Genomic DNA, 27,610 nt, shown 5'->3' with positions numbered 1-27,610 from the left:
GAGATGATTTTCATGGGTTAGAAAGTCATCTTATACGCCGGAAAATACGGTATATTTGTATTTTGAACATCAACTGAAGGTTCATTCTGGATATGTAAATGGAATAAAACTGTTTCAACAAGTCATCTAAAATTAAACATAGAAGGAAAAATACCAGGTAGACAGTTTTACAATTGGGGTGCCATTACAAAAAAAATTGTGCTCCTGTGTTCCTATCTATCTATATTAATGTGGGAAGAGCAGTCTTTTAAATAGTCTGGACCAGACTGGCTTTATATTTATTCCATATTATGGCACATCTAACAATAATTTTTGAAATCTACATTAATTTTAACATACTGTCAGAGGGAAGTTATGAGTTTGAATCCTAGCCAAATCATGAATGAACATGGGATAATTGCTTGAAGAAGAGTATGGTTTATTTGACAGCATAATATGCAAGTTATCTCTCGAAGGTGGCCATTAATGAAAAGGTTAGGGACAGTAATATTTATAGTGAGGTTGAGATGTGTAGATGTGTGAAGTTGGGGTATGTAAACATGTTGACTGGAATATTTTGAGGGAATGTGTGAAGTCTTGCAAGGAGGAAATGTTTCCCCTCTCTGGGTTATGACAGTTGTCTAGTTGTTCAGTGAGGGGTTTGCTATTAATGGGGGAAGCTGCATTGTGTGCCTATCAGATTTTCATATGTTGAGGGGATTTGCATCAGTATCTTAATAGTAACTTAATTATATTTACTGATTTCTTTGAGGGAAGGCATGCTTTGTCAGTTTCAGCCTATAAATCATTGTAGGCTAAAAGGCTTATGTGGCAGTCTTTTGAAATGTTGTTTCTTCTATAATATCATTAGTGGGTTCACTAGCGGATCAGGGAAAGCCTATGCTAATATGTGGATGGTAAACAGTGGAATGGATGACACATGGGCATTTTCATCCCCACAATGATAAAAAAGATGCCAGCCAAACCTCAGGTTGTGTTCTTCTAATTCTAACATTCTCTTTTTTGTCAACAGCATGTACTCTTTCCTCCAATCCAAATTATGGGCAGCAAAATACAATTTAAAATCAGGAAATTCCAAAAAAATGTTTCCTTTGTGCCTTAAATAGTTTCATATTTAACGTTGATTTCTTCTGCTGCTCTATGAATCAAGCTACATCATTTTGCTTACTTAAAAGGCATGCATTAGTCAAAACAGGCATTGTTTCAAATAAAACATCATTCTCAGTAATACATTCATTTTTACCACAAAAACGTTTCCAAATTCTCCACCATTCAGACTTGCAGCCGTTTGTCTATCCCTGCCCCCTTTTCTGATTTCCTGTCATCTTTAGTATCATCAAGTTTTCTACAGTGAGTGGAAAGGTTTCCTGGCACTGCCTTCTCCTCAGCAGAATTCTTCATGAAGTGCCATTTTTGACAGTCTCCAAAAAATCTTGACCATGCAGTAATTCTACTTTGTTTTATTAGTCCCTACTAGGTTTTTTTACTTGTTTGCCACAGTATATACTGGCAGTGTCACTTCCATTTTCAGCTTTCAGCTTTTTTCCTGAGTCCTATTTACTTGAATTTATGACTACCTTTAATGTCAGCTAGGATCTATGGCTGATATCTACTTGCAGATGCTCCTTATCTTATGAGAACTTTCATTTGAGAATCTAAACTAATTCTACACTCAACTTATGATCAAAGCAAGTAAATATCAACTGTTATTCTGGCTGCTTGCAGATGCATGAAAGAGCAGTAAAATGCTATAGAAAATATCAGGTTCATCACAGAAGGTATATTAAGTTATGATTCAAAATAGTTGGCAAAAGACTAGGGCAACTAATATGAGAACAGAGTAATAGGGTGAAAAATACCCAATATTAAGTAGTCTATTAATGTGCATTAGATAAATCTAAACATAAACTGATTAAAGCATGAATCACTTTGGAAAGAGTGCAGGAGACATGCAGTTAAAGCTGAGCAAAAGCTGCCCCTTGTCAGAGCAATGGTCTATACTTACAGTAGCTGTTTCAGGTCTATAATCACTTCTAAGCCGATGATATGATCTTTGATCTCTTCGTAAACATGTTATAGCCCAATCTCAGATTATCTTTTTTGTGGATGCCTTTGAATTAGAATTGACTTCTAGTGACTGTCTAGACAAGTCCCTGCGGTTTTCTTGGCACAACTGAAGAACTGGTTAGCCATTGCCTCCTTGCTAAGAGAGAGTGACTGGCCCAAGACCATTCAGCTGTCTTCATATCAAGGCAGAATTAGAACTCATCTTTTGGTTTCTAATCTAATCCTTATCATTACACCAAACAGCTCTCTCTTGGTTTATTTACTAATTCCTAAACAATGTCATAAAACTTTCCCCTTTCTATTGTCGATCAGAAGGTCGGCAGTTTGGTGGATCAAATCCCGAGTGCCGCATAACAGAGTGGGCGCCTGTTACTCGTCCCAGCTTCTGCCCACCTAGCAGTTCGAAAGCACGTAAAAATGCAAGTAGAAAAATAGGGACCACTCTGGTGGGAAGGTAACAGCGTTCCGTGCGCCTTTGGCGTCTAGTCATGCCGGCCACATGACCACGGAGACGTCCTCGGACAATCGCTGGCTCTTCGGCTTTGAAATGGAGATGAGCACTGGCCCCTAGAGTCAGAAACGACTAGCACGCATGTGCGGGGGAACCTTTACCTTTACCTTTACCTTATAAGACTTTATTCTTTATTGGAACCTCACTTTTACAAAATAAAATTAAACAAAGTGAAGGACCACTTAATTAACAAACTTCCACATTTAATCATATTTATTAGTTAAAACTGAATTATTGTTCAAATACTAATTGTGTTTAGCAACATAGAATTGAATCATGGATTATACAGAAGCATGTTTCAAGTACTTCTGTGTGAGAAAACCAAAAGCCTTTTTAGAATTGTCACGCTATAAGATTTCAATTGGATAAAAGCATTATATCTGATGGAGCTCCTGCCTAATGCACTATTTTATTTAAAAGCCTCATGTAAACTCTAAGCATCCCTGGACACTCATCGGATTTCCTGGTAAAGATATCTAGTCTAAGCTCTGTAACTCTTCAACAGTAATGGCTTGCCTTTTACATTTGCTATATTCTTGTAGAACATTCAATGTAGCTTTTGCTAAGTTATTGATTTCCAGGTCTAGCCTCTTTAATATCGACTAAGTAAAAGCTTCTGGAATTTTCATATACATGCTTTTGTTTCCAAAATCTAGCATTCAGTTATACAATAGACTTGTGATCACTTTCTCCCATATGAGATGTATTAAAGTAATGGACATAGCTATTAATATACTTGCCACCTGTGTGTGAATAGATGTTGAAGATCCATAACTTATTGTTGTTAGCCGCCCTGAGTCCTTTGGGAGATAGGGCGGCATACAAGTCTCATTATAAATAAATAAATAAATAAATAAATAAATAAATAAATAAATAAATAAATAAATAACTGATTATGTGCCATCAAGTTGTTGTTAATTCTTCACAATCCCATAGATCTTCTTCTGTCCTTAATCTGATCTTCAATTCTTCCAATAATGCCTTTGTTAGCTCTGAATCTAAGTTTCCTCCCATCTTTCACAGTATTAGAGTCTTCTCCAAAGAGCAAGGTCTTCACATAATCTGTCCAAAGCAGGATAATTTGGCCATTTGTGCCTTGAGTAAGAACTGTGGGATGATTTGTTTGACAATCCATTTATTTGTGGGTTTGTTTGGTTGGTTGGTTGGTTGGTTGGTTGTCCATGATATTCTCAGGAATCCTCTCCAACACCAACATTTAAAGTGTTAATATTATTCCTATCTTGCTTCTTCAAAGTCCATCATTTATTTCTATAGAGTGCTACAGAGAATATCATGGCTCACATAATTCTGATCTTTTGTAGTACACTGTAAGTAGGAACCCCAATAAAGCAGAATTCCTAGAATGCCAGGAATTGTAAGCCATATTTCAAAATCTTCTGCTAGATAAGTAGCCTTGTATAGTATGCATGCTTGCCCATATATCCTATTCAGTTGTTTTTTCATGTGCTGCAGGTATATTCATATATAGGGCTATTGGACTGCATATGAGAAGCATTGAGCTGCAATTTACCTGAGAAGCCTTCCTTTCCTGAGAAAGGAAATGGAAGATATTAACTTATAGAGATTATTTGTATCTGGCATCAATTGTTCAGATAGACCACATCCTGTTCTTAAAAAAAATAGGAATACTGAATGATTTTTAGGGATAAAGATTGGGATGGACTGGAGAAGGAGTAGTAAATAATAAATAATGGAACTATTCTTATACCTTCTAGGAAACACAGGTTTAGAATGGTAAAAGGTAAAGGTAAAGGTTCCCCCGCACACGAGTGCTAGTCGTTTCCGACTCTAGGGGCCGGTGCTCATCTCCGTTTCAAAGCCGAAGAGCCAGCGTTTGTCCGAGGACATCTCCGTGGTCATGTGGCCAGCATGACTAGACGCCAAAGGCGCACGGAACGCTGTTACCTTCCCACCGGAGTGGTCCCTATTTTTCTACTTGCGTTTTTGACATGCTTTCGAACTGCTAGGTTGGAAGAAGCTGGGACGAGTAACAGGCACTCACTCTGTTCCGCGGCACTCGGGATTCGACCCGCCAAACTGCCGACCTTCTGATCGACAAGCTCAGCGTCCTAACCCACTGAGCCACCGCGTCCCATTTTGGTACCAGCTGGCAAATAGACTGCTCAAAGTTTGCCATCCTGGCTCTGTCTTACATTAACTTCAAAACCATCATGAACCAAAGTGGTGGCCATATTTACCCATGCTTGCATGATGTGGGTTTCTGTCTCCAGACTCTCTGTTGTTTGGAAGAGCTAAATATATTGTTTAGTAATGATAAGTCTTTTTGTAGGCAGACTGATAGTAATGCAAGTAGGATGAAGTTTTAATAAAATAAGAAGAGTTGAATTGTGAGGGAAGACAAGAAATATGGGAATCATACTTTTTGAAAGCAACATCTGAATATGTGTTATGTAGAGTCCTCTTTTGACTGTTGGGATCAGCTGTAAAGATGGATGTTCTGCGAAAGGCTCAAGACTAGACTATTCTTTTAAACATCACTGGATTTATTTATTGACAGAATTGTCTCACTATTGCAAAAGCAGCATTTGAGAAGGCTGATAAATTATAAAAGGTGGGGAGGTAAATCAAACAATTAACAAAACCAATAGCAGAACAATAAAATAAAAAGAAAGAATCCGAGAGTAGCAAAACAATATGCAAAAGATAGAAGTGCTCCATTTCATTTGCTGAAGGTTTAGTTTGGTCCAACTGTACTAGTTATTATTATTTCTATGAAATTTTGTTGTCTATAGATATCCATCAGAAGCAATACAGTTTCCACATGAAATTTCTTGAACAAAATTGTTGTGTAAATTATTTGCCACCATGAACCATGCAGCTGCTTGGTTCTATTGATTTTATTGTGGTGAACAATCAAAATGCAGAGGAGGTCCATAGTCCCTAAAATCAACACTGTGACTACCAACATATACAGTTAATAGAATGGATTCCTTTTCTATTTCAATCCCCTAACATAATATTCGATGTTGCCCTTCACCTTACATGGCCAAAGATTAAAGCCTATATTAAAACTTCCAAATATACTGTCACTTTAAAAAGTCAATGGAATTTTGAAATATTACATCCAATCTATAACATTTACATCACCACTGTAAATAACCATACATTTACTCAATATTTACTAAACTGAAAAGATTTAGTAAACTGAAAAAATGCTAAAGGAAAAGAAATGTCCAGATAACAATGATGTGTGTATTACAAGCATTTTTCAGAGACTTTCAGTTTTTCACAAGTGCAATGTCTACTACATATCTAATTAGCAATAACAATTAGAATATTTATTTAATATAAATATATCTGTACATGTTTTTGTGTAGCTTTACATCTATATCTAGACAACATTGATATTCACCTATAGAACCTAAGCATGTCCCATGCTCTAATCTTTGGATTTAACAAATGTGACAAGTTGTGAAAACTGTAAATACTGTCTAATATATCATATTTGCAGTATAAATCCCAACTAATTCAAGTAATTAAAGCAGTATTTTGAATGCTCTTTTCTGATTCCCAACCTATTTTTTATTCTAATGTAGCTATACTTTGTCCTCTTTCCTTACACATTCTGAATTGCTCTTTGCCCAAAATATATTCTATTATAAAAAATAGACTCTCTAATATTAGGAAATCTGTAAAAACTAGAGTTTGTAATAAACCTGACTCTCTAATATTAGGAAATCTGTAAAAACTAAGGTTTCTAATAAACCTGAGTATTCAACAGGCCATTCCAAAAATCAAGAATGGGCTAGAGCTGTGCATTGTCACCTTAATGGAAGTACCTGAAAGAATGTTTACATTTTGCACAAACCATATCTTGACACCAAAACTATATTACATATACCTACTGTCAGAGATATGTACTATAGTTCTACTACTTGGTAGATTGTCTGTAAGCGACACAGAAGATTTGAATGATTTCTCTTTCCTGTGTGTGTTTCCTTTTGTCATGTTTTATGCAGTGTTTTCCTTTAGCAGTCAGAAAATAACAGCTAAAGTCAAGACATTAGACCTTATTAGAAAATCTGCCAATGTAATCAGAATTCTAGGTGCTCATCTTCTGGCTGGATGATTTCTTGCTTCCCATGGATAGCAATGATACCTAAAAAGATTTAAGAGCTGTAATTATTTGTTTAATGGAATAAAAAAAATTAATAGCATTTTCATTTTGAGTCAGATTAAATCTCATGCTACTAAACTGGAATATAAAAGAGATGAATCATGGGTAGGTCAGGTTATGATCTTCTCATCTGAGATATAGCACTGTCTACCTTGCTGAAAATTAGTAGAAAGTCTAGAATTAGTAGAAAGCATAGACAAAATGATTTTGCAAGGCATTCAACAATCTATTTTGGTTAGAGTGTTCAAAATGCAGCAACTTTTTCTAAACAAAATCTTAAGAACTAGGCATCCGAGGATGCTTTTTCTACCTCAGAAGTGTGAGCCATGAGCATATATTCAGCTTTATTATGTAAAATGACAATTTGATTACTAAACATTCTGTTCTTTATATTTTAGTTTCATTGATTATGGAGCTAATTCTAAACTATATCAATTCCAAGCAGATTATCTCATGCATAGCCCCTTCAGTTAAAAAGTTAATTTTGGTTGATATCTCAAATTCTGATCTCTGAGAGATTCTGCCAAGCAAAATTCACAATTTCAGGTTAACTGGATCAGTGATCTTGATTCTGTATCTAGAGTTTTGATCATTCACTGAGACTCATTTTAATATGGTTGATTAATAAGATTCTCTGATTAACTTCTAGTGTACACCAATCCTAATGGGAAGTCAGAGGTTGCAGTAGTTATCAGGGATGGGTGGAGAAGAGTAGTACTTGCTGAGATCAGAATAACAGGTTCATGACAGATTTTTCCAAACAGTTTTGTTTTATATCCTTTTGCTTTCTTATGCTGGTTTTATTTGTGCAAACTCTTTCAAATGTGCTAACTAGGTTAATGCATATTCTTATCAGAAAGTTTTGTTTTTGTTTAAAAAGACTGAAAACATTCTTTTACTGGTTTTATTTTAAAAAATCCGAAAATTGGCTTTACAGGGAGAGAAGAAATGAGAGGAAACTACAGTGAAGTATTGGGCTATTTTCCTGTGGAAATATAATCCAAATCTTACATATTAGTTGTAACTATCACTTACCTGCATTCAATTAAATGATGCATTCTATTAAGCTTAATAAGGGGGTGCAATGGCTCTGTGGTTAAAAATGCTAAGCTTGTCAGCTGCAGAGCTGACAGCCCAAGTTCAACTCCCAAGTTCCGCACAACAGGGGTGAGCTCCTGTTACTTTCCCCAGCTCCTGCCCAACTAATAGTTTGAAAGCATGTAAATGCAAAGAAGATTAATAGGTACCACTTTGATGGGAAGGTAACAGCGATTCATGTGCTCTATAGCACATAGCGATGTGGACCATATGACCACAGAAATTGTCTTCAGAAAATGCTGGCTCCCTCAGCCAAGAAAGGGAGCTAAGCACCATGCCCTAGAGTTGGACATTACTGATAGGAAAATCTTTACCTTATTAAGTTTAATATGACTTGTCATTAGAAAAAGAATTAATGCTTGTATTCAATAACTTCATCTCACTTTAATATTTCCTTTTGAAATGAAACTCACCTGCTTGAGGTAAAATTGTAATATCCACATTCCTCCAGAACCTCTTCAATTATAGTCTAAAAATGAAGTATATTAAGTTTTATTATAAGTTTTCAAAAGACCTAAAAATTGCTTACAATTCCAAAAATAAAGTCTAACCTGCATTTGTTCATATGTCATTCCTTCATCCATGTCAAAAGCTCCAAGAAGACCTATAAGTAATTAAATGAGATAAAGTTCGATAATTTAACAGATATTTATATAAATTTGTATAAAAAGAACATTTTTTCAACAAAAAAGCTTGTTTAAAATAGAACATTATGGAATAATGCAGAAATAATATTGGGTGTTACAAACTGAGCTGTTTTTAGATATAGATCTTCTCTATGATTAAGAGGTCCAAATGTATGTTTATTTCAAAAGTACTAGTTTAGAAGTTTTGAATTCTTCCTTTCTTTTAATTAATTGCCATTCTTGTTATTAGGACAGTTGTATGTTTTCTCCCAAGGTGGTTGTTTGATCTCTTTTTGTAATTACAAAAGTGTTAAAAATAAAAATATTAGCTTAATCCTTATATTATTAGCTTGAAGAGGTATGATGGAGTAAAGATAGTTACATCAGAAAACAGCCTGTTGGAAGAATAGTAGATTAAAGATAGCTCTGCAAAGAGCAGAGATGACAAGCATAGCAAAGAACAAAGAGATGGCAAGTAGGCCACAAGTGTTCCTTTAAAGCATGTCAAACACAAGGCCTGGGGGCCGGATCTGGCCCGCGAAGCCATCCTGGAAACAGTGAGGGAATGGCCCCCACTGCCTTGGCCCTGGCCCAGAGACCCTCCTTCTGCCAGAGACCCTCAGATCTGTCCCACTCCTGCCCAGGCCGCCATAGGCACCCTTGATGCGAACAATGTAGAGCTGGCCACGCCCACCCAGTAGGCCATACGCACTCTAGCCATGCCCACCCAGTAGGCCACGCCCACCCTGGCCATACCCACCCGGCCCCCTGAGGGTAACCGCAATGCTGATGCGGCCCTCAATGAAATTGAGTCTGACACCCCTGCTTTAAAGAGAATGCAAGGCAGCAGTCTCTTGTAGGTTTAGAGCCCTGGGAGATGAGGGAGTAGCATCTTACTCAAACCAAAAGCCACAAAGATATTGCTCAAGCAGGAGATACCATTTAAGATTGATGTTGTCCAGTCTCTTTTTGAAAGCCTCCAGTGATGGAACACTCACAATTTCTGAAGGCAAACTATTCCATTGGTTGACTGCTCTCTCCATTAGGAAAATTCTCCTTAATTCTAGGTTGTTTCTCTCATTGGTTAGTTTCCATCCATTATGTTTTAGTTTTACCCTCATGTCTTTGTAGAAGCCTCTCAAATATTGGAACACTGCTATCATGTCTCCCCTAGTCCTTCTTTGCATTAGACTGTGGGAAGAATCCAGAGAAAGAAATATTTTGGGAAATATTTAAAAGGCAGAATATATTTCCCCAAAGGATCTTAAAGGCAGAAACCAACCCCCTCTCCCCAAGTCATTCTGCCCCAAACAGAAACCAGGTCTGAAGAAATGCAGATAATCTTGTCAGAAAGATTGGAGCCAGGAAGCTTGGATTAGAAAGACAAAGATCCCTAGAATCAAAAATCCCTCACACCAAAAATCCAACAGTCATCAGCTACAGCCACAGCCACAGGGAAGCAGGATATGACCTTTGGGACATAATAGGATTAACCCACCACCAGACTCAGGTGAGAGTTCATGCCATAGGAACAACTCCAAACAAAAACTTAAGAAGGTATAAAAACCCACCACTCCCTATTATATGTGGTCAGCTTTCCCAGAGCCATCTTTCTGTCTGGCTCTCCTCTTCAATAAACTACAACAACCTTCTTTCTAAAGCAGTCTCCATTTTCATTATTCCCAGCTTGGAGTGGACCTTGATGAAGATTTTTCTTTCAACAAGACTGTAACTGTTATTTAAATGTTTTAGCCTCCAGCCCTGTAATCATTCTTATTGCTCTTTTCTGCACTCTTTCTAGAATCTCAACATCTTTTTATATTGTAGTGAACAGAACTGGATGCAGTATTCCAAGTGAGGTCTTACTAAAGCTTTGTAAAGGGGTACTAGAACTTCATGTCCTTAAAAGATCCTAAAAACCAAGTTTAAAAGGTGCATTTTAACACTGCTCTAAAAGTTAAGAGAATGGGGAGTCAATCATACTGTTTTGAAACGAGAGCATCTCACAAGAAAACAATGCAGGAGAAAACTCTTTGCTCTTTTAAGGCTCATCATTCCTGAAAGTCCTAAAAGTTCAGGACTCTTGCAAACAGAAGTCAACATGATACTTGAGCACAGAAAAGAACTATAAGCAAGACAGGCCTTTCTGCTATTTTTGTTATCTCCCACAAGTGGAATAAAATGCTGTGTGTTTAAATTCTTTCAGCACATTTAATTATATAAAGGGGTATGAAAACCTTTAATACAAAAGCAAAATGCACAGAACCTTTCAAAACTGTAAAATATCCAGACTTGCTGCAGTATCAGTGAGATGGGCAGCATAAAAATTAAATAAATAAAAATTATGTTAACTAACTTACAACAGATTCATAATAAACTGTTTGTTTTCTGGTCTTTCCAACTGTGATCCTTCTCTGCTCTTGATGTTTGAAAGTGTTCCTCATAACATTATGCATTTAATTGTTATTCTTGTTGCTAAGTTTTATACTTTTACCTACTCATTCTGTATTTTTCCATAAATGCTCCAGGTTGAACACTGCAGTTATTTTCCTTGCTTTTCAATTTTTTCTGTTGCAGTTTTTGCTCTGCTGCTCTCCTTGTCCAACATTTTTGTTCATATTAAACTTCTTACGCCATCCCAACATTTATTTAAGCTTCCTTAGATCTCATCTGATTATATTACTGTTATTTTCATGTTTATATCACGATGATGATGATGATGATGATGATGATGATAGTAATAATAAAGGTGGAAGGGACCTTGGAGGTCTTCTAGTCTAACCCCCTGCTCAGGCAGGAAACCCTATATCATTTCAGACAAATGGCTGTCCAGTCTCTTCTTAAAAACTTCCAGTGTTGGAGCATTCACCGCTTCTGGAGGCAGGTTGTTCCACTGGTTAATTGTTCTAACTGTAAGGAAATTTCTCCTTAGTTCTAGGTTGCTTCTCTCCTTGATAATTTTCCATCCGTTGCTTCTTGTCCTGCCTTCAGGCACTTTGGAGAATAGCTTGACTCCCTCTTCTTTGTGGCAGCCCCTGACATATTGGAACAGTGCTATCATGTCACTCCTCGCCCTTCTCTTCATTAAACTAGACATACCCAATTCCAGCAACCATTCCTTATATGGTTTAGCCTCCAGTCCCTTAATCATCTTTGTTGCTCTTCTCTGTACTCTTTCTAGAGTCTCAACATCTTTTTACATCATGGTCACCAAAATTGGTTGCAGTATTCTAATTGTGTGACCTTACCAAGGTATTGTATAGTGATATTAATACTTCATGTGATCTTGATTCTATCTCTCTGTTAATGCAGCCTAACACTGTGTTGGCTTTTTTGGCAGCTGCAGCATACTGCTGGCTCATATTTAAGTGAGTGTCCACTAGGACTCCAAGATTCCTCTCACAGTTACTACTATTGAGCAAGGTACCACCTATACTATACCTGTGCATTTGATTTTTCCTGCCTAAATGTAGAACCTTACTTTTTTCACCATTGAATTTCATTTTGTTAGATAGCACCCAGTGTTCAAGTCTGTCCAGATCCTCCTATACCTTAAGCCTACCTTCTGGAGTGTTGGCTATTCCTGCCAGCTTGGTGTTGTCTGCAAATTTGATGACTTCCCATGTATCCCCCTGGTCCAAATCATTGATGAAGATGTTGAAGAGCACTGGGCCCAAAATAGAGCCCTGAGGCACCCCATTACACACTTCCCTCCATGTAGATGCAGTTCCATTGAGAACCATACCCTGAGTACGGCCGGTCAGCCAGTTATGAATCCATCTGGTAGTCATGCTGTCTAACCCACATTTTTCTACATTTTTCTATCTTATCAAGTAGTAGGTTGTGATCTACTTTATCAAATCCCTTACTGAAGTCCAAGTAAATTATATCCACACCATTGCTCTGGTCCATTAATTTTGTCACTTGGTCAAAGAATGCAATAAGATTTGTTTGGCATGATCTGTTTTTGACAAACCCATGTTGGCTTTTCGAAATGACTTTGCCTCTAGGTATTCACTGATTCGCTGTTTGATTAGCTTTTCCAAAATCTTCTCTTTTGACTTCATTGAAGTCAGGCTGATAAGGTCTGTAGTTTCCTGGATCTATTTTTTCTTCTTTTTGAAGATGGGAACTACATCAGCTGTTTTCCAGTCCTCTGGTAGTTCCCCAGTGCTCCAGGATCTTTGAAAAATATAGTTCAGTGGTTCTGAGATCACATCTGCTAGTTCCTTGAGAAACCTGGGGTGTAATCCATATGGTCCTGGTGATTTCAGCTTGTCTAGGCTGGACCGGTACTCACTTACCATGTTTTTGTATATCTTAACTTCTAATCTGTTTTTATGGTACTGTTTTTTATAGGTTGGACTGGTTTTTCCCTTTGTGCAAAGACAGATGCAAAAAATGAGTTAAATAGTTCTGCTTTCTCCCTGCTGCTTGTCACCTTCTTACCACTTTACCCCACTAATGGACCAATCATTTCCTTAACCTTTTTTCTTGTTTTTTACATGTTGAAAGAAGCTTTTTTTTGTTATTTTTGACTTTGGTCGCAAGCCTTAGTTCATTTTGAGCCTTAGCTTTCCTCACTTCATCTTTGCAGCTCGGGCTATTTGCTGATATTCTGCCTTAATTATGTGCCCCTCTTTCTACTTTTTATACCTGTCCTTTTTGTCTTTCAATTTATCAGAGAGTTCTTTATGCAGCCATGTGGTTTCTTTTGAGAGCTGTTATTTTTCTTCTTTGTTGGTATTGTGCTAGACTGGGCTTTTATTATCTCACTTTTCAAAATTTCCCAAGCTTCTTGGGAAATTAGCCTAATACTAAGCTCTCAAACATCTTATTATATTTGTTTCCTGAACAGGCATAAATTAATTACATACAAGCATGCATAGTGTAACCTTGGGTACAGTCCATGTTTTTCAAATAATATTTCTAGTTTAATATTTGATATTCTGGGGGAAGATTAAAACAAATCATGTCTGAAAGTTGGAAGTATGTTGCCAATAGGGATATAATTTGAAAAGGTGACTTGGTTTGTTGCAATATAGCTCGTAATTTTTTAAAAATTTAAGGTAAGTTACATGCTTCCCTCTTTTTTCAAACTATTTAAGATGAGAGATAGTGATTAGCTTCAGCCTTTTACAAATGAGCGGCCCTTTGATATTGGGTCCTGATCAAGGCTCTTTCTCCATACTTATAGTTCAAAACAATGAAGAGAAATACAAGTGGGATGATTTGGAAAGCAACTATACTGTGACTGTTCTATGTATGAGTGATATTGTGTCTGTTCTATGCATGAGTGATATTGTGACTGTTCTATGTATGATATTGTTCTCTAGTCTATAGATATAGGATTTAACAAATGAGTGCGAATTTGAAACTGAGTCCTGACCCAAAGCTCTAACTCCGTAGCTATAGTTCAAAGCAATTAAAAGAAATACAAGGTGGGATGCTTTGAGGAGGAATTGTGCAGAAAGTGACTGTTTTTCTCTAGTGTATAAAAATAGAATTTTATGATGTTTATTTTTGTATTGTCATTATTGGTGATTTACTGGGAACACATATATGATGCCCTCTAATATAATTCCCACAATGATTTATATAAGAGGAAATACATTATGTATAAAATAAAGCAATAAAATGTTTAATCAAACGCAATATGACATATGAGCAAAAACCTTCTTGGACTTCTTAAATGAATACATACAATAAAGGTTAATCCTAGAACCATACCACACTGTATTCAGAGATGGAGTTGCTGCTAAAGCAACCCCATAAAATGGCACACTGAACAGTGAGGTGTTTTTTTCTCCATGCCAACAAAACAAGACCACACTTGGAATACTATATCCAGTTTTAGTCACCACAATGTAAAAAAGATGTCAAGACTCTAGAAAGAGTACAGAGAAGAGCAACAAAAAGGATCAGGGACTGGACGCTAAAACTTATAAAGAACAGTTGCTGGAATTGGGTAATGAAAAGAAGGACTAGGGATGACAAGATAGCAGTGTTCCAATATCTCAGGGCTGCCACAAAGAAGAGGGAATCAAACTATTCTCCAAAGCACCTGAAAGCAGGACAAGAAGCAACGGATGGAAACTAGTCAAGGAGAGAAGCAACCTAGAACTCAGGAGAAACTTCCTTACAATTAGAACAATTAATCAGTGGAACAACCTTCCTTCAGAAGTGGTGAATGCTCCAGCACTGGAAGTTTTTAAGAAGAGAATGGACAGGCATTTGTCTGAAATGGTATGTGGGTTTTCTGCTTGAGCAGTGGGCTGGACTAGGAGACCTCCAAGGTCCCTTCCAACTCTGTTATTCTGTTCTGTTCTATTCTATTCACATCTGACCCTGCTGCCAAAGCCGGCTCCCTAGATTTGAATATGAGTAACTAAGAATGACCATGAAAACTCCCAGGTACTTGCCTGAGAAGAGAAATCTAGATGATTTCAACTGTCGGTAAGTGCAGCCAGAGGGTTGGGTGTGCATCTTTTTTGCAGCTGTTTATATTGTTAGGCAATCTCTGTTTTAATATCACTTTTTGAAGTTTAATTGTTAATAACCTGGGTGAATGTTTATTTGCTTATCCCTTTTGCTTTATTACAAATGTAAACCTTCATCATCTTATTTCTGAGCTTTCAAATACTTCCCCTTTTACCATAAGGAAGTCAGCAGCATGGGGGTTTTTTGTTTCTTGTTTTGCTTTGTTTTTGCAGTGAAAGTTATTTGATCTGATTTATACCAGATTTTTTACTCTTGAGAGATTTTGTATTTTACTCATTTTTCTAAAAGAACTCATTGCTTCATTTTATTTTTGTATATATTGTCTTTCTATTTTAAAGGAGAATGGGAACTCATTTCCCCTCTTCTTTTACTCTCTGCTGTAAAAATCTTTGTCTTAGCTTCCTCTTTTAATTTGTAATGGAACTTCTACTCTCTTTGTCCTTGAAAAAAAATTGTTTACATTCTGTTGTGAATGCTTGGTTATAAGAGGCATTCTAATTATATTAAGTCCAAAGCAATAATAAATTAAGGACTTTGAATATTATATAATATTATACATTAATCAAGGAGAGAAGCAACCTAGTTCTAAGGAAAAAATTCCTGACAGAATAATTAATCAGTGTAATGACTTGCCTCCAGAGGTTATGAGTGCTCCAACACCTAAAGTTTTTAAGAAGAGGTTGGACAACCATTTGTCTGAAATGGTAAAGGGTTTCTTGCCTGAGCAGGGGGTTGGACTAGATGATCTCCAAGGTACCTTCCAACTTTGTTATTCTGTTATATGTTCTACAATGCCCCCCAAAGGAGATACAAAAGAGAGATGGGACTCAGATGAATTTAACATTAAGGTCTTCTTGGAAATTTTTTGGGGAAAAATACAAGTTTCAAATAAAAATTAGATAAAAGGTTTGTGAATTTATCACAATTTCAAATCATCCTAAAGAAAACATCCATATACGTACAATCATAGTTAAATCAGCCATGCAACTAGATGGATTGGAATTCATGATTAACAGATTTGAAAGAGGAGTTTGCTAGAGTAGGCTGAAGAGGGTATTAATGAATAGGACTTTCTTAGGAAAGTTCATAAAGTCAGTGGAATAGAACCATCATGTGTAACTAGAAGATAGCTGTCAATATACATGGTGAACACACATAGTTAATGTGCGTTATTTTCAAATTAGATGATTCAAAATGGGATATTACTACCAGATCTTTGATGATTATGATCAACCAAGTACACTGCAGTTGCTATATAAAGGATAGAAAAAAATACTGGTTTGGTCCACAGAAGACACTTGAACCCCTGTTGGTCTAAATGAGCTTTTATTAATAATTATTCATGTTTGCTGGGAATTATCAACATAAATAACTACTAAGCAATGTGTTTTTTGCTAGACTTACCAGGTCTGTCATCTAAAGTAACTAAAGTACTGCCACTTGAAGAGTGAAGCAACAAATGACAATCTGACGTCAAAAAATTAGGCTCAATCAACTCTGGGGAACCTTGAAGTATCTAAAAAAAGATCAAACAAAACTGAAAACTCTATTTTCTTCATTTCATAAACGTTTTACCAGAAAATAATTAGCACTAGAGATCTATTCTAAAATGGAAATCAAGTTGAACACACATAATACACATAATTCTATCGTAGACATGATATGGTTTAACTCCAAGCATAATACAATTATATTGTATTATCCATGAGATTGTAGGATGGAGAGAAAAAAAATAGAGATTTCTTCCTGAGGGTGAAAAAAATTCTTTGTTAAAGATTGAAAATTTGCAAGTCTGGTTTTATTTACTGGGTGACTCCTCCTCCAATTGATTATGAAAAAAATACATGCCTAAAGTTTTGTAAGAATTTTCTTTTTGGAATATACAGCAAAACTTTGATTAGAGTGTTGATTTAAATGTTTTAAATGAATTAAAAGTTCAAATAGATTTATTTAAAGGAAGATTCATAAAAATAAAAGGATCCTTTCTCATTGAAAAAATCATTTTGTTAATACTTTGACTTTGAAGTTGGATGCCAAAATGCATCAGATGGTTACATTAAAAGCAATGATGGATAAGTGAGTGCAGGAGTTTTTAAACTATTTAACTCTGTAATGGATCAGAAGGTGTTAATGAAGAAGAACAAGCCCTAGTGAATAAAAGTGAAAATGGACTTATAGTTGGATTTAAAAATTACAGGTTACAAGTAAGAGATGGAAACAATAGATGAAATCAGATGATAGTTTAAAAATGTAAATTGATATATGATATATAAATAGTAAATCAGAACAGCAATGTGGATTATTTTTGTGCATTGGATTTGCAAAATTGATCAAATAGAGTTGCCATACAGAAATTACAAAAGGGTTCAGACAATGAAGACATGAATTTGGAGAAAAGAGATAAAAAGAGGGATTGGGACTGACTATTTAAAGAGAGGAAATTTGAGAAATTGTTTAAATAGAAATAGAGATATAAAATATATAAGGAAGGATTCAAATTTGAAATAATAAACTTAGTAAAACTTACATTGGTTTTTATAACAATTAATGGGCTGCTATTTTGGTGATTTTTAATGATGATTATTTTTGGTAATGTTTATTTTTTTTACTGGGATTGGACTTTATTATTTGAGGAGAGGAAATTTGTTTAAATAGAAAAGAAGATGTAAAAGAAGATATAAAAGGAAGGAATCAAAGTGGGTATAATAGTTTGTTATGTAATACTTAAGTTATTTCTCATAAGTTCCTACTGAATTTTCTGCTGAATAATATGAAGAGATGAGGATTTAGAAACAGACTCCAAACTTTAAAATGGCTTATCTCATAAAACAGTAATTAAATCCTGTTTAAGCATCATACTAAATGTTTGTTATAAATACATATAAATTAAGTTCAGACATTCTTTAAATAATAATTTGAGTCCCCACTTATTCTGAATAAAACATGAAGTGTTTTAAATGCTGAACATCTTAAACTTGAAAATGCTTCAATTCCTCTGAATATAAGGCCCACATTTCAAATAATAAGGAAAAAAATCCATAATTGTGGAAGTATCCTTTTGAATACTATACCTTTTTAATCTCAGATTTCAAATTACATGGATTACTCTGCTGACTGAATAAAGATTTCTTGAATCTCTCGACAATTCTTCTTTTCAAATTGCAATGCAGAGTTGGTGGCAGCTGTTTGAAAATGCAGAAAACATTTGTCATAGCACTTTATACTTTTGTATGTTAACAAAAACAGCATAATTAACCAATCTAAACTAGCAAAGCAACAAGAAAAACAGCAAGTAACTTTTATAGATGGAAAAAATATTTTATACTATTTAGCATGTATTTACCTTCCTATTACGGGTGGGATATAAATGGAATTTAAAAAAAATAAATAAATTTATTAAGTACAATGCACCATTCAAAGCATTTCATGTATATAAGGTCACTAATCCCATGAACTATTGCAAGTTATATATCTTAGTATCACTGCTCCAATTTCTCTGGACCAAACAGCAGCAACTTTTTCATGGTTGCCTAATAGAGCAACAGTAAAACTGTGGAGTTTCAGGCAGCTATAAAATGTACGAAGTACAAAAGTACTTTTAAATGCAAAATATCCAATGTACAAACTGATACAAGAAATTATAACTATCTGATAATAGAATTCTTTAGAATAGAATTCTTTATTGGCCAAATGTGGTTGGACACACAAGGAATTTGTTTCCGGTGCATAAGCTCTCAGTGTACATACAAGTAATAGTGGTAATCATGATCATATACAACATGAAAATACATTCATCATAAATTGTGAAATACAACACTTCATCATAAATCATAAAATGCAACACTTAGTGATAGTCATAGAGTACTAGCTAAGCAAACAACATAAATCATACTAGGGTACCAAAAAAAACCCCACAATATAAATTGTAAGATACAAGCAACAAGTTATAGTCATAAGAAGATAAGGATAGATAATAGGAAAGATGAGGAGTATCATAGTAATACACTTTATTATTTTGACATTGTTGTATGAATTAGTTGTTAAGCAGAGTGATGGCTTGAAGAAAAAAACTAACCTTATGTCTAGTCATTCTGGTGTGCAATGCCCTGTGGCGTCGTATTGAGGGAAGAAGTTGAAATAGTTTATGTACAGGATGTGAGGGGTCTGTAAGTATTTTCACAGGTCTTTCTTGCTCGTGCAGTATACAGGTCCTCAGCGGAAGGCAGGCTGGTAGTAATTGTTTTTTTCTGCAGTTCTAACTATTCATTGAAGTCTGTGTCTGTCTTGTTTGGTTGCAGTTCTAAACTAGACAGTTATAGAGGTCCAAATGACAGACTCATTAATTCCTTTGTAGAACTATATCAGCAGCTCCTTGGGTAGTCTGAGCTTTCTGAGTTGGCGCAGGAAGAGTATTCTTTGTTGTGCTTTTTTGATGATATTTTTGATGTTAGGTATCCATTTTAAATCTTGAGATATTATAGAACCCAGAAACTTGAAGGTCTCTACTGTTGATACTGTGTTGTCTAGTATCGTAAGAGGTTGTAGAATAGTAGGGTTTCTCCTAAAGTCTACTATCATTTCTATAGTTTTGAGTGTGTTCAACTCAAGATTGTTCCAGCCACACCACAAGGCATGGTTCAAACTCCCATCTGAATGCTGATTCATTGTTGTCTCGAATGAGGCCAATCATTGTTGTATCATCTGCAAACTTCAGTGCTTTAACAGAGGGATATTTTGAGATGCAGTCATTGGTATGTAGAGAAAGGTGGAGAGAGCATACAGCCCTGGGGGGGGGCTGTGCTAATTGTACAAGTATCTGATGTGATTTTGCCTAGCTTCACTTGCTGCTTCCTGTCTGATAGAAAGCTTATGATCCTCTTACAGGTGTGGTCAGGCACGGCTAACTGATTTGGTTTAGTGAGAAGAACATCTGGAATGTTAGGATTGAATGCCAAACTGAAATCTACAAACAGGACCCTTGCATAGATCTTTGGAGATTCAAGATGTTGTAGAATATAGTGCAGAGCCATATTAACAGCATAATCTACTGATCTATTTGCTCAGTAGGCAAATTGCAAGGGGTCTAATAGTGGATCTGTGATGGTTTTCAGGTGGGCCAGCACTAACCTTTCAAAGGTTTTCATAACTATGGATGTCAGAGCAACCAGTCTGTAGTTGTTCAGTTCTTTGATGGAGGATTTCTTTGGCACTGGGATGATAGTACAGCATTTGAAGCAAGAAGGAACATAGCACATCTCTAGTGGTTTATTAAAGATTCGGGTGAAGATGGGGGCCAATTGATCAGCACAAGTTTTCAAGCAAGAAGGAGTTATCTTATGTGGGCCTGGTGCTATTCCAGGCTTTTGTTTGTGAAATAGACCTTACACATCATTTTCTGTGATCACCAAAGCCGGGGGACTCAAGGGGATGGGGTCAGTTGTAGGAGGTATGGCTGTTCTTGGTGTATCTGAGATGGGGATGGTGCAGCTAGGTGACAGTGGTTTCCTCTCAAACCTACAGTAAAATACATTCAGGTCATCTGCCAGCTGTCAATTTCCTTCAGCATGGAGAGAAGATTTGCTGTAGCTGGTGATATTTTTAAGAGTTTTCCACATATTTTCTGGATCATTTACTGAGAATTGATTCCTTAGCTTTTCAGAGTAGCTTCTTTTTGCTGCTCTAATCTCCCTTGTTAATATATTTCTGGCTTGACTGTACAGTATTCTATCTTTTTTCCTGTAGGCTTCCTCTTTGGTATGATGTAATTGCTTGAGTTTAGTTGTGAACCAAGGCTTATTGTAACTGTATATTCGCAAGTTCCTGGTTGGTACACACATAGATCTTCACAAAAGTTAACATATGATGTTACAGTATCTGTAAGTTCATCCAAGTCTGCAGAGGTATCTTCGAAAACTTTCCAATCAGTGCAGTCAAAGCAAGCCTGTAGTTTTAGCTTTGCCTCCTCAGTCCAAGTCTTCACTGATTTAATTGTTGGTTTTGTGGTTTTCACCCTTTGTCTATAAACAAGTATAAGGTGAATCATACAATGATCAGAGTGTCCCACAGCTGCTGGTGGAAAAGACTGATAAGCATCTTTTAGTGTTGTGTAGCAGTGGTCTAATGTGTTCTTGCCTCTAGTGAGACAGTTGACATGCTGAAAGTATTTTGGTAGCTCTTGGCTTAAGTTAGCATTGTTGAAATCACCTAGCACAATGAGGAGTGAATCAGGATATTTTTCTTCAGCCCATATAATCTGATCAGCTAGAGTTCATAATGCATTGTTTACACAAGCTTGTGGTGAAATGTACACAGCAATTAGTAGGAACGAGGAAAACTCTTGTGCAGAATAAAATGGTTTAGTGAATCATGTGTAGTGCTAAATAAGTGACAGCCCACAAAAATAGAACAAACTATACTGTCTTGCATATTTTCCTTTCTGAAAGGCAGCAATTTGTTCATAAAATTTTCCTTGTTTTCTTAGACCTCTGTATCCTTATTCCACTATCTTTCTAATCAATAGCAAATCAATTTAACCCTTTCAGAATAAACTCCAACTGAAACAAGTACCTGTAATAATATACTAAAGCATTCTTTCTGTCTCTTAGCAGATCTGGGTTTGAACACTGGCTAGTATGGATGTGCACACTCTTTTTCAAGGGCAGTGTGTACAGAGCAGAACATGGGGCCCAACTAGTTATTTCTAGAGAAACAGTACCAGCTATTCTTTCTATTCCTTTGTTTTTCAAACCAGCATACTTACCCATAGCAAACCAACCTCTCCAACTTCAGTTCCACTGGATAAGGCATGCTATCTTATTAGGAAAAAGCTATTAGTTTTTTGTATGAGTGTCTATGATGACCAATTGCACTGATATTTGCTAAATACATGTACTACCATTTCTCTTTCAGTTTTTTTTAAAGCTTTATGGATACCTTAAACTATACACCCACACTATAAAACATCACTGAACAAGCCTTATTTTTGTATAGCTTTTCCAGAGCCCATAACACACTAATACCCCTTGATCATGCTCATATTCTGACTTGATGGAACAATCTGCGGAGAGGGGGAATGAGTCAGACACAGGAGAGATTGCCTACAAAAATCACGACATTTTCTCCACATTTTCTCATAAAGTGGAGAGATTGGAGCAAAGGTATTACAAGAGAATAAACAGGCATACAAGGGGGAATAAATACACCAAGATGTTTGCTTAGCATGGTTGCAGCTGATGGCACAAGCATATTACTCTCTGTGTGTATTTCCCATTGTGTGCCTGCTTACTCTTTTGTAATGCCTTCCTCTTCAATCTCTCTGCTTTGCAAAGAAGAAGAAAAAATCATCAGGTCAAACACAGAACAATATGTACTAACAGTAATGGGGAGGAACATCACTATTGTAACTCTAAATAGTTGCTGAACGAGGCATTTGTGAGGACTACATGTATATCAACGTATTTTTAAAGTAGCTCTTCAACAGATTAATTGAAGTTAATTTAATATTTAATGCCAAGATAGCTTCCTGCTCTAGAATACTAAGTTTCCCCCAAAATAAGTCAGGGCCTTTTTTATTTCTCCAAAAGAGGCATCAGGTCTTATTTTCAGGGGATGTCTTACTCACCTCCGGAACCAACAGCCCCACCTAGCTGGTCCACTTCTTCTGGGGCCGAAGGAGCAGTTTCATTCTGCAGCTGCATTCTGGTCTGCATTTTGCAGTCACCAGAACACCTCTGCAGCCACGTACCAAGCAATGGATTCAAACCATAGCTCGGTCCTTGGCTGTATAGGTCTTGAAGAATGGAGCTATGGATTGAGTCCACAGCTTGGTTCTTGACTGCCCAGGCCTTCCAGAAAGCCCTGTGACTGAGAAATGCAGGCCTGGTTGCAGAAGATGCCACAGAAGTAGACAGGCGAGGAGAGGCCTGGCTGCCAGGTAACTGGGTATGGGGTATGTGGAATAGATCCACACCCCTACCCCTGCCCTAGTTTGACTTTTAAGGGTGTGCCTTGCCCCAAACCTAGGGCTTATTTTTGGGGCAGGGCTTATATTAGCCCCACACACACCCAAAATGAAACTAGGGCTTAGTTTCAGGGTAGGGCTTACTTTCGGGGAAACATGGTAATAACGGACTCTATTATGTGAAATTAAAAGAAGGAAAAGGCCATATTCCTTTAAATTGAAATAGATATCCCCACATAAATGATTGCCCTAAAATCAAGGAAGCTAGGGCTAACACTAATAGACTTGAGCTGCAAAATCTGAACAATCATTAGATGGCAGCAAAGATTTCTTTGCTGCTGGTTAGTGATCATTTAGATTTCTGAAGGCAACAATGTTGTTCTGAATTACCTAGTTCCCTGTGTCTGAACTATTCTCAAACTGTTTGGGTTCTGGATTGCCTGGGCCCCAATTAGGCACTTTTTTGGATTTTGTTTTTTCTACATTATAGCTAGCCCAGAATAAGGGTGACAAAAATTTTAGAATATAATATAAACACACACATTTTTTAAAAGTGTTATTTTATGAAGTAAAATTCTTCATAATTTTTATTGCTTGAACACAAGGCTATAAAACATCCAGTATGATGTTTGAATCTCATCATAGAAGAAAGACAGGTTACTAATGAGCATATTAATTGCAGTGTTTTTAAGGTTCTTTAAAACTCAATTTGTAATAGTTGTTTTTCCCCTCCATGATCTGCATACATGCTATAGCTTCTGGAAATAGAAACCCTTTATTTGTTTATAGTATGAGACACAAAATGGTGTACATTCATATTTTGTCATAGTCATCTTAAACCATTAGAGAAACCTCCTTAACTTAGCTATAGCTTCATCAATTTTTTTAAAAAAAACATTGTATGAGAATTGGAAACTCCAGAGGATGCTGGAGGAAATGGATGATCTGGACCCTTTTCAGTTAGGTTTCAGGCCAAGATATGGGACCAAACTGCTTTGATCACATTTATGATCTCTGGCAGTAGCAGGATGGAAGTGGTGCATCCATCCTTGCTCTTCTTGACCTCTCAGTGGCTTTCAATACCATCAACCATGGTATCATTTTGGGCTGACTTACGAGCCCTGTGGGGATGGCATAGTCTTGCACTACTTCACCTCCTCCCTTTAAGACAGGTCCCAGAAGGAAGAGTCTTGCATGGAAAGTCCAAATGAGCACGCAGTCATGGGGTTGGTTAATACCATGAAAGACCTCCTTTTGCCTTTGTCAATAATTTTTTACCAGAGTTAATTGTTCTTGCCTCTTTATAATCACCTGAGCACATTGGGCTACAAGCATAGCCCACAATTTTCAGTCCGTAGCCACAGTCCCTGCATCCTTCCAATTAAAATGGATGTTTTTCAGATCTTCCTGAAATGTTTGGCACATAAATAAGTTTATAATCTTTAAAAAGTTTAACTTTAAGGTTTTAACTTTAACATTTAAATTTTTATATACTGTTTTATATTTCAGTGTTTTACTGTATACTTCCCAGAGTCCCTCTTTGAGGAGATGGGTGGTTTAGAAATGTGAAAAATAAGGTATTTATACGAGTGATTTTGTGTTTCAATGCATGTTTTTAAAAAGAGTCCATTCCCCTTTTCTATTATGCCTACACAGAGAGAGCAACAATTCCCCAGTAAACAGATTTGAGACATGTTTGTCTCGTGCAGAAAAAGAACTTTTAGATGGGTTTATAATGTGGAGTCCTTGGTGCTCTCTGAGTTTCATTGGTTGCTTGCAGATGTTTCATTACCTTACTAGGTAGTATCAAGTTACCTAATCAAGTAATGAAACATCTACATGCAAACAGCCAAGCTCAGAAAACATCAAGGGCTTCACTGTTCAACTCTGAGCTATGTGTATTCTCTTTTGTTGTGTTTATGTCTTAGGGATCTAAGACTTGAAGCACCTTCAATACAAAAATTACTGTTTGAGGCCAAACTTGATTTCAAAGTTGAAAACTGAAGCTTTATTTATGCTAAAATTTAGTGCTGGTGTGTTTGCTTTCAATGCCAGTGCTTAATTCAAGATTACATAATACAGGAAATAACTGCTTCATAGTTATGATAACTAGTTTCATATATAGTAAGGATAAGAGGATTTAATTATATGTAATTTATGGAGAGATTCTTGTTGCTGTATTTTGCTTTGGGTTACAAGCTGCTTCCTTTAACAATTGCTCAAGGTTATTTATCAAATACTGAACATACATACATACAAAAGCATAATGTAGTGGCAAAAAGAGTTTCCTTTTTCATATAGGGACATTTCAGAGTAAATAAAGGACTCAGGAGATTGGTTCCCTCTGAATGAAATTGAATAAAGTTGTCTCAGCGACTGGATTTTAATTCCTGCTCTGTTTTCAAGATTTAGATGAGTGGAAATAAGGAAAGAGGTTTACATAATTGTTTTTTAAAAAGCTTACATGATTTCTCTCAAGGTCTGAATGAAACCTGTTGCCATGGAGACAGAATGGAGAAAGGATGTTAGAAGTCCAGAAATGACAATGAGAACTCTTCCCTTATGCACTCCAGCTTAGCTTTCTATGCTTATCAGAAAGTCTATAGAAAAGGATATGAGGAAATATTTGAAGACTCTGGCAATTGGTCAACAATCTTTTCTAATTCCATGTTATCATATTAAAACCAACTAAGAAGTGCAAAAACCTTATTTCAATCAATTTCACTGAAACCACATATGCAATAAATAGCGATCAATAGGTGTGTTTATTTCAGAACTCTCTAAAGAAATCTGCCTATACTGGGAATAAAAAAAGACGAATTGCTTTCCCTTCATTTAAATGTAGAATCCAAAACTGCAAAAGAATTCCAGCATTTTTCCCTAGAAACTTACATTGATGCACTCCTGTTCAGTCATATCCATCTACAAAGTTAGCAGATGTTTTTCCTACCCCTCAGTCTAAAATCCTTCAGTGGAGCTTTGCATCAGACATTAGCCTGAAGACCAAATGCAAAATTGAGCACTCAGCACAGTTTTTGCTTCTATTTAAATGAGAAAAAAATCAGGATAATGAAGAACACACAATCTTCATTATAGCAATAGCGCAGAGATTGTAGGAAAAGGCTACAATTCTGCATACTAGATGGTTAAATCTAATTCTATTGTTGGAAATAGCAATGACTGGAAAAATAGGCCTCATTTGAGTGCTGGTGGAAAATAATATTTTAAAAATAAGGATTATATAAGAATTTCTGTACATATTTTCAGAAATTTAATACACTGCTTCAATGGTTTATTTGAAGAAATCCTTTTATTTTTCATTCATGAAATTTCACTAATCAAAGAATAAGATTTTCATTTCTCAGATTCAAATTTATGCCAACAAATAACAATAGCACTTAGCAATAGCACTTATACTTATATACCACTTCATAGTGTCTTACAGCCCTCTCTAAGCTGTTTACAGAGTCAGCATATTGCCCCCAACAATATGGGTCTTCATTTTATCGACCTAAGAAGGATGGAAGTCCGATGAGGATCGAAGGAATTGAACTCTTGACAATGTGAGCAATGTTAGCCTGGAATACTGCATTCTAACCACTGCACCACCACCTGTTTTTATGGCTTAATGAATAGCAAGTTTTGCCAAATGGAATTGATATATTTAACTTTTTTTAGTTAAAGGCAGTGGTGGGATTCAGTTGGTTTGCACTACTCCGGCAGAACCGGTAGCTAATTTTTTGTTGCCTGGTCCTAGAATGGACTTTTGGAAGTGGCATCTACACAGAGAACCGGCTGTTCACATATTTGAATCCCACCATTGGTTAAAGGGTGTTAATTCCCATTACTTTGGAAGGTACTGAATTCTCCTTCTTCTCCTTCTCCTTCTTCTATATCTTCACATAACAAGATATAAATTTGTCCTATCAATCTCTTTATTTTGCTTTACCCCCATGAATAAGATAACCTTCAGTAATCGTTGCTTATTTTGATTTTTCTCTTAAGTTGGTAGCAATCTGAGCAGTTTTATTATTTGTGGAATCTGATACACTCTCCCAACTTTTCTAATGCTGGAATAGTCAGGTGAACTGCAGGAGTAGGGGAAGCCCCTATTGGCCATTTCAGGTTGCTGCAAGCATTCTCCATACTATCAGGCAAGTGACCCCAATTGACACATGATCCATGCAATAGAGGAGTTGCCTAATTTAGTTGTATAAAATATCTTCCTTTACTGGGCAGACTTCCAGCAAATAATTAACTGTTGGGTGGCTACTTTTGATGACAGGTGTAGCAATCTTTTAGAAGAAGCATATGGCAAAGCATACCAGATATTTTAGAGGCAGGATAGCTTTCAGGAATGGATACAGAAATGTTTATGCAGATAGAGTTTCCTATTGTTAAGTAAACTTAAATTTTAATAATGTTATGAGTCAATGTATAGCATTATGTCTGATTTTGCAAATGAAGCTTTTAATTATTTATATATTTTTCTCTTTTTTATTCTTTTTACATATAAGAATTTTGTTTTTGTTTAAAAAAACACAGAATATTATTAAATAACAAACCACATTTCATCCATTCAAAAGAGGGAGGCTGATAAAATTTGCTAAAATAGCAAACAGGTTTAGGTAGAAACAGGGAAAGAAAGAAATCTTGCAACAAGTGATAAGATGCCTGAACAATGAATA

The 27,610-nt window shown here is 36.2% G+C and overlaps 1 protein-coding gene across 1 annotated transcript in view; it reads right to left on the bottom strand.

The window, feature by feature from the left end:
• Window positions 1-6,586: 6,586 nt before the first annotated feature.
• NEK10 (NIMA related kinase 10) overlaps window positions 6,587-27,610 on the bottom strand; it is a 166,281-nt gene continuing 145,257 nt past the window's right edge. Inside the window, exons 34-38 of the mRNA XM_081345079.1 lie at window positions 18,034-18,144; window positions 16,367-16,478; window positions 8,387-8,439; window positions 8,249-8,304; window positions 6,587-6,719 (exon numbers count right to left, since the gene is read on the bottom strand). Coding sequence (XP_081201205.1) covers window positions 6,671-6,719; window positions 8,249-8,304; window positions 8,387-8,439; window positions 16,367-16,478; window positions 18,034-18,144 — 381 coding nt within the window. The 3' untranslated portion in view covers window positions 6,587-6,670. The remainder of the gene's footprint in view (window positions 6,720-8,248; window positions 8,305-8,386; window positions 8,440-16,366; window positions 16,479-18,033; window positions 18,145-27,610) is intronic.

This window comes from Vipera berus, assembly GCF_964194415.1.
Source record: "Vipera berus genome assembly, chromosome: Z".
NCBI classification, from domain to species: domain Eukaryota; kingdom Metazoa; phylum Chordata; class Lepidosauria; order Squamata; family Viperidae; genus Vipera; species Vipera berus.
Note: the sequence above shows the minus strand (reverse complement) of the source record. Positions and strands in the feature narration are given on the sequence as shown.